We start from the raw sequence: 8,364 nt of genomic DNA on the forward strand, positions 1-8,364 counted from the left end.
ATAAGCCCTTTCCTATCCTCTAGGATGGCCAGATGAACTCCAAAGGCACTCCTTTGCCTCCAGATCTTAATATATGTTTTAAGGGCTCACTATAGTTCATGTAATATATCTTTACATCAGTGTGTTACTCTTCAGACATTAGAAAAAGCTAATAATCAAACATTATAGAAAGCTACAGCCAGACCAGAAGCCTAACCTGATAGGAGACTCCACTCCAAAGCAAATTCGTCTCACTTGGGGTAAGTGATGGAAGTAGTCAAAGTGTTTAAAAGAATCATTTCTGTTCTTCCCAATGAACTAGATCTCTGCAGAAGACAGCTTATGCTTAAGAAATAAGAGGCAGGGTTTTTTTTTCCCCCATAAAAATAAGTATTATTCATTTTTTTTTTTTTTTTTTTTACACTTCTTGCTGCTTCTGGAAAGACTGATTTACTTGTTCTTTTAGGTGTTCATGTTCTTTTCTGTTAAGCAGGAAAAATATCTCTAGGGAATAAACATTTAGCAAATAGTGTAAGTTCTCCTATGGAATAGAGTAGCCTGTCGCTGGAACTATTTATGGTTTAAAAACAAAGTACTGGGGCGCCTGGGTGGCTCAGTGGGTTAAAGCCTCTGCCTTCAGCTCAGGTCATGATCCCAGGGTCCTGGGATCGAGCCCCACATCGGGCTCTCTGCTCAGCAGGGAGCCTGCTTCCTCCCCTCTCTCTGCTTGCTTCTCTGCCTACTTGTGATCTCTCTGTCAAATAAATAAATAAATAATCTTAAAAAAATAAATAAATAAAAACAAAGTACTTATCAACCCACTGAATTCTCTCTTTCTGTCTTCATTTCCACAAATATTTCCACAAACAGTCACTGTGTGTCAGGTCCTGTGCTTGGTACCAGGGATTCTGAGTTTTCAGATGAGCTCTCTAGCTTATAGCTTCTAGAGATACACACTCCAGCTAATCATCCTGAAGGTAGTTTATGTGGTAAGTTCCCTAAGAGAGGTATAAATATGAACTTATGAGGCTTTAAAGAAGAAAAAAAGCCTATCTGGTTTAGAGAATAAGGTTTCTTTTGGCCTGACACAAAGGATAAATAGCTTTTGAACATGTGAAAAGCATGCAAGGTACTCCAAGTGGAGAGAAGATCAGATCATAGTATGTCAAGGAATGCAGTGGGAGGAAAGATCTTGAGAACTTTGAATGTTGGGCTGAGGAACATTTCTAGGCAAACAGAAGCCATTTATGATTTTTGAGCAGGGGAGAGTGTTATCAAATGTGTACTGTGGGGAAGATTAATCTGGCCATGTGTACACAATAAATTGGCATCACTCTCAAGGGTTCTAATCATGACTTTGCTACTAAATAGCTGTGTATGCAAGTCACATATCCTCTCAGAATCATGATCTCCTTATCTGTCAAAAGGAATCCATAGTAATAGTTATTCCATAGGGTATCTCTGAGGATTAAGTAAAGTAAACCTGAGAATACCTTACCTAGTACTTGACACATAGAAGAAATGGATGCATAAGGGCTTTGGGAATTCATTTATTTCTATAGATAAAAAGCCTATGAAGTTCTTTTTGATACATGAATATTAGGGATCTCATCCCCCTTTTCTCAGTGTCAATTCTGACTCATCTTTCCACAGCAAGCTCAGAAATTACTCTCCCCCTTTATGAAGCCTCTCTATCATTGTCAGATAGAAAGAGTTCTTCCTCCGTTGTGTTTCTATAGTGCTTTGTATGGGCTTTTGTTATAGCATACTGCTTTTTTTTCTTTTTTTCTCTTTCTCCCTCAATCCCTCTCTCTTTCTTTTTTCCTTTCTTTCTTTCTCAGAAAGAGAGAGAGAGAGAGAACACTAGCAGGGGAGCAGAGGGGCAGAGGGAGAGAGGGAAAGAATCTTAAGCAGGCTCCAGACTCAGTGCGGAACCTGATGCAGGGCTTGATCTCACAACCCTGAGATCATGACCTGAGCCAAAATCCAGAGTCAGCACTTAACAGACTGAGCCACCCAGGTGCCCACCAGCATACCTGTTTTATATTGTGATTTTTTTAAAGTATTTTTCTCATACAAATATTTTATTAGTGGAGAGTTTGATTGTCAAACTTTGTTGCATATCAGAATCACCTGAAGTGTTTATTAAAATGGGACCTAAATTTTTTTATTTCCGGCAAGTTTCTAAATGATGTTGATGCTGCTGGTCTGGAAACCTCATATTGACTATATTGGTTTATGCAAATTCTGTAAGGGCTAAGACTGTATTTTATTCATCTCTGTCTCCTTCATGCTTAAGATCTTGTACTAAGTTGTTGCTCAGTAAAAGTAGAGTGACTGGTTGCACATTGAATGTACTCTGATTTCAGGTGGCCATTAAGCAGATGAACCTTCAGCAGCAGCCGAAGAAAGAGCTGATTATTAATGAGATCCTGGTCATGAGGGAAAACAAGAACCCAAATATCGTGAACTACTTGGACAGGTATGGACTGATAGGTCCTGTCACAGAGATTGGCCTTTGGAACTGATGGATGGTGGAGCTAGAGGAGGAGGCACCACCAGCACTCTGAACTGCCTCCATTTGAGAATCTTCTACGATGCTTGGCTCTCTGCCTCCAACCTTGTATCCTGCTGGACACTTCTGATTGCTCTGTAGTCCTTCTGGGTTAGATGAACCCTGCCACCCTGTAGCTTCTAACACCTGATCCTAGAACTGTCTATTCTGCCTCGGAGAGGCCCTTCAGCACATCTGCCAGAGTCAGACATGTAGGTCTTTAAATCATTTTACATCCTAGATCTTTCCTTATCCTGCTCACCCTCCTGAAAAACTTCCAGTTTGTCTTAGCTCTTAAAATTTGACAGTCATTAGTTTCATTTGAGATTTGACCAGTATGGAAAGAGTAAGACTTCTCTTTTGTTCTAAACTCTACATCACCTAATGATTTCATTCATTGTTTTATTTTTAGGAAGCTTGTTTCATTGTTGACCCATTGTGAGTTTACAGTCAGTTAAAATCTCTGATCCCCTGCCCTTTTTTTTTTTTTTTTTTGCATTAAACTGGTAATGTAGAACTTTTTAGTAACCATCATTAAATCCCATTTTGATTATTTCCATCCATTATTCCAGCTCATGAGAATTCTGGTCTTCAACATAATGATAGTGGTTACAGCTAACATTTGTGTTATGCTTTACTTTGCACCAAACACTTTGATGAACACATTGTGAGGTAGAGTTTATTATCTGTATTTTACTGGTGAAGAAACTGAGGTTCATAGAAGTTTATAACTTGTCCAAGGCCAGTAAGCCAGTAAGTAGTAAATGAGGGTTTGGGATTTGAATATTCCTAGCACCAACATCCATGCCCTTTCCATCATATCATGTTCTTTTCTCCTGTATATGAAAAAGAATGTGAGCTTCTTGCCTATTTCAGAAACATCACCGGTGGAGGTGATACTGGACTAAGTCTTGGAGTCTAATTCCTTTATTATCTATGTTGCATTGCCATCTATATTTCATTCCTGCCAGATTCTGCCAGATTTCTTGTTTTGCATCTAAAACATTGGTAAGCCTCAGTTTCTTTAAAGAGGAAGGGAGTTGGACTTTGACTTTCCCAGCACATAATGTTGATAAGTATAGTGAATAAAGCCTTCTTCCTTTCTGAGGGATGATTGTTTCTCCATGATGGGGATCATGACTGACTCTGAAAAATTCTCTGGAAGTTATTATTCACCCTCCCATCTCTTTGAAGAACATATTACATAAAGAATATAACTTGGACAAAGTACTGAAGGCTATAAGGCTACCAGATTTTGGCTCAGGATAAGGAAAAATGATAGCTCCTAATAAGGATATGGGCATAAAAAAAAATTGAGTCTCCTCTCTCTGGAGGTATCTAAACAATAAAATGCATGACCATGTTGTTGAAGGAATTTGTGCTCTGGGAATAAGATTAGAAGATGTATAAATTTATCAGTTGAGCCTTTGTTGGTGTTTCCAGAGGCTTGTACTGTGAAAATAAAAGTAAATCCATGCCCTCAAATAACTCCTAGTCTGGCATGAGGAAAAAGAAAATACCTAGGAGCTCCTGTTGGGGGACAGAAGTGGGTATCCTTACCCTGAGCATTAAGTGAAGGTATTGCAGTGGAAAATCTTTGGTTTTTTGAGTTGACTCAGAAGAGAATGCCAACCATATTTGTTCTTCACCAAATATGTGATGCTCTGAGGCTTTACCTTGAGAGACTGTTTTTGAAGGTACCTTGGCACAGTATAGAGCCACAGAGTTTTTGGGACAATCTGAATCTGGTTGTACATTGTCTTAGCTTTAACAGTGACATGTTAGACCCAGGTAAAGAGGCTCTTCTTTGGGGGCGCCTGGGTGGCTCAGTGGGTTAAAGCCTCTGCCTTCTGCTCGGGTCATGATCCCAGAGTGCTGGGATCAAGCCCCTCATCAGGATCTCTGTTCTGCGGGGAGCCTGCTTCCTCCTCTCTCTGCCTGCCTCTCTGCCTACTTGTGATCTCTGTCTGTCAAATAAATAAATAAAATCTTAAAAAAAAAAAAAAGAGGCTCTTCTTTGTCAGTGTCCAGAGGTCTCTTGGACCCTCATATTTCTTCCTCCAATCAGTCCAAGCTGACAGATGCCTCCTTGACGTGCTTTAAAGAAATTGGGTAAGAGGACATAATGGGCATTCTTTGTCAGGGAAGAAATAGGCTCATGCCAGTGGAGGGCCTTTTACCCAGTCCTAAATTATCTTTTGGTCCAAGTCCTTATAATCTCTCTCAAAAGAGATTGTTAAAGAACACCCTAATCTGTCATATATATACTTCCTGGAAATTAAAAAAACCAAGACTTTTAGTTACAAAGAATATAGAATCTACTGAAAGAGTACTAGGTTCAGAATCAAGAGAATAGGATTCAAATCTTTACCCTTTGCTGGAGGCCATTTTTTTTTTTTTTAACAGTCTCTCCGTCTGCCCAGCAGTAGTCCCAATATCAGGATGACAATAAGATGCCATACCGCACAGTTTAAGCCATTATAGCTCCTTTGTCTGAAGCTAGCAGAAGAGTCTGTAGGGCTCTGGGCTATTCTTCTCTTCATTTATCTTACCCTGCAGCTAAAGAAACTGACCAGAGGGGCTAAGTGATTTTTTTTTTTTTTTTTAATTTTTCACACAGTAGTGCTGAGTGATCTAGTCCCTGAGTGATACTAGTGGTTCTAACTCATGTCTCCATAAACTCTGTAGGGGACAGTACTAAATGGCAGCCCTTGGCTTACCAGAAGGGGCTTTGGCTCTGCAGCTTGAATTCATTTCATTCCTAGAATCAGAGATGCTCAAAATGGAGATCATTGCCAGCATAATGACTTTGTGTATAATACTTTATAGCTTTTAAATGGCTTTTATAGCCATTGTTTCATTTAATATTTACAATCAATTATCTTTTATTTTGCTCATTGCTTTACTCAGTAAATATTGGCATCTATAGTGTTGGACTCTGGGGATAGTCTTGAACAAGACCCAGTATTTGCTCTCATGGAGCTCAGATTTAGTAGAACTCTGAAGGACATTTAGGGACTTTCCCTAATGTTGGAAACATGGATTCCCATCTTTGTCAGATGTTTGGGTGCTCTCTGCCTTGATGCTTCTAGAGGTGTGAGAATCGTGCCGAATTTTGAGAAACATTACTTTGTGTTGTGATGAAATATAATTGTATTATATCTTCAACCTAGTGATCTTAGTTCTGCCATTCGGGGCTTCACAGAACAGTCTGCTTTGTTTTCTCCAGGAGAATCCTTAAGAGATAATCAAGTTAGTATTTCTGTTCCCCAGATTGCTTCTCCCCAGGATAAAGAACCCTAGACCTTTCCAAAGCTGTTGGAGATGTAGGTTCACTCTGTGTATATGCTTAGCCTTTGAAACCCAGGGCTATGGCTCAATGTACTCTGTTCCTTCTTACACTTTATCTGTACTCCTACAGTTACCTCGTGGGAGATGAGCTGTGGGTTGTCATGGAATACTTGGCTGGAGGTTCTTTGACAGATGTGGTGACAGAAACTTGCATGGATGAAGGCCAGATTGCAGCTGTCTGCCGTGAGGTAAGGCCAGTGGCCAACCAGCCTTGAGCATGAAGTGGCCTTTATATCAATGTCTGTCAAAGTTCTGCTCCCGATGGGATCTCAGCCTGGACACTGGAGGTGGGAGAAATTATTCTTCTGTTTATCTGTTTTGAAATTTCTATCACTCTGACCTGTTCTTTAAAGATAACTTTATTCTAGCACTGGGTGTGCTGCATAAACAATGAATTTTGGAACACTGAAAAAAAATAAAATTAAAAACAAGATAACTTTATTCTGATGATAAAAGTATATACCCATTGTAGAAAAATCAGATATTACATGTATATGTAAAGTCACTCAATTTCAATCTTAAAGGTGACTGCTGTAAATGCTTTGCAGTATTTTCCTCTTTATATGGATATATTTTTTAATTATAATTTTATTATACTTTACTATTTTCTTCATGTGCTCTGAAGGAAATAAAAACAGAGTAAGAAAGTAATGACAGAGGAGGTACTATTTTAGAGTAGTCAGGGACGGTTTTGCCATAGATTTGAATAAAGATCTGAATATACAAAAAAGCAAGCCATGGAAAAATCTAGGGCAAAATAGTTTCAAGCAAAAGAAATAGAAAATGAAACACAAGTAGGTATTTTCTTTTCTTTTCATTGCTGTTGAATGTCTAAGGTCTGTAATATGCTGGTGTAATGGGAAAAAAAACACCTCTTTACAAAGCCTCTTTGAGAAGCAATGTCCTCAGGGGATAGCCACATTTTTAAAAACTTTTCAATTAAATTCCAGTCAGTTAACGCACAGTGTAATATTAGCTTCAGGTGTTCAATATAGTGATTCAGTATTTCCATACGTCATCCAGTGCTCATCTCAGCAAGTGTATTCCTTAATCCACATCCCCTGTTCAACCCATTCTCCCATTCACCTCCCCTCTGGGAACCATCAGTTCATTCTCTATAGTTAAGAGTCTATTTCATGGTTTGCCTCTCTTTTTTTTTTCCTCTTGTTTTGTTTCTTAAATTCTACATATGAGTGAAATCATATGGTATTTGTCTTTCTCTATTTTATTTCGCTTAGCATAATACTGTCTAGTTCAAGCCACGTCATTGCAAATGGCAGTTTCAATATTTTTTATAGCTGAGTAATATTCCATCACACACACACACACACACACACACACACACCACCTCTTCTCTACCCATTCATTGGGTGGTAGACACTAGGGCTTTTTCCATAATTTGGCTGTCGTAGATAATGCTGCTAAAAACATCAGGGTGCATGTATCCCTTTGAATTAGTATTTTTGTATTCTTTGGGTAAATATCTAGTAGTGCAATTGCTATATCATAGGAAACTCCATACTGTTTTCCAGAGTAGCCAGACCAGTTTGCATTCTCACCAACAGTGCCAGAGGGTTTCCCTTTCTCTACATCCTCGCCAATACCTGTTGTTTCTTGCAATGTTGATTTTAGCCATTGTAAGAGGGGCAAGTGATATCTCATTGTAGTTTTGGTGTGTATTTCCTTTATGATCAGTGATGTTGAACATCTTTTCATGTGTCTGTTGGCCATCTGTGTATCTTCTTGGGTAAAATGTGTATTCATGTCTTCTGTCCATGTTTTAATTGGATTGTTTTTTGGCTGTTGTGTTTTATAAGTTCTTTATATATTTTGGATACTATCAGATATGTCATTTGCAAATATATTCTCCCACTTCATAGGTTCTCTTTTAGTTTTGTTGATTGTTTCCTTTGCTGTGCAGAGCTTCTGATTTTGATGAAGTCCCAGTAGTTTATTTTTGTTTTTGTTTCCCTTGCCTCAGGAGATATGTCTAGTAAGAAGTTGCTATGGCCAATACCAAAGAGGTTACTGCCTGTGTTCTCCTCTAGGATTTTTATGGCTTCATGTGTCACATTTAGGTCTTTCATCCATTTTGAATTTATTATGTATGGTGTAAGAAAGTTGTCCAGTTTCATTCATCTGCATGTTGTCCAGTCTTCCCAACACCATTTTTTGAGACTGTCTTTATTTCCATTCAATATTATTTCCTGCTTTATTGATGATTAACTGGCCATATAGTTGTGGGTTCGTTTCTGGATTTTCTATTCTGTTCCATGATCTGTGTGTCTGGTTTTTGTGCCAGTACCATACCATTTTGATTACTGTGGGTTTGTAGTATAACTTGAAACCCAGGATTGTGATGCCTTCAGCTTTGCTTTTCTTTTTCAAGGTTGCTTTGTATATTTGGAATCTTTTTTGCTTCCATATGAATTTTAGGGTTGTCTGTTCTAGCCCTGTGAAAAATGCTGTTTTTTTTTTTT

General features: G+C 38.5%; 1 protein-coding gene across 1 annotated transcript in view; it reads left to right on the forward strand.

Annotated features, from left to right (window-relative positions):
* The window catches only part of LOC111154419 (p21 (RAC1) activated kinase 1), a 96,503-nt gene that overhangs the window by 65,014 nt on the left and 23,125 nt on the right, over window positions 1-8,364 (forward strand). Inside the window, exons 10-11 of the mRNA XM_022514006.1 lie at window positions 2,349-2,461; window positions 5,955-6,072. Coding sequence (XP_022369714.1) covers window positions 2,349-2,461; window positions 5,955-6,072 — 231 coding nt within the window. The remainder of the gene's footprint in view (window positions 1-2,348; window positions 2,462-5,954; window positions 6,073-8,364) is intronic.

The sequence above is a fragment of the Enhydra lutris genome, unplaced genomic scaffold (genome assembly GCF_002288905.1).
Source record: "Enhydra lutris kenyoni isolate GAN:26980312 unplaced genomic scaffold, ASM228890v2 scaffoldscaffold37, whole genome shotgun sequence".
Classification (NCBI taxonomy): Eukaryota; Metazoa; Chordata; class Mammalia; order Carnivora; family Mustelidae; genus Enhydra; species Enhydra lutris.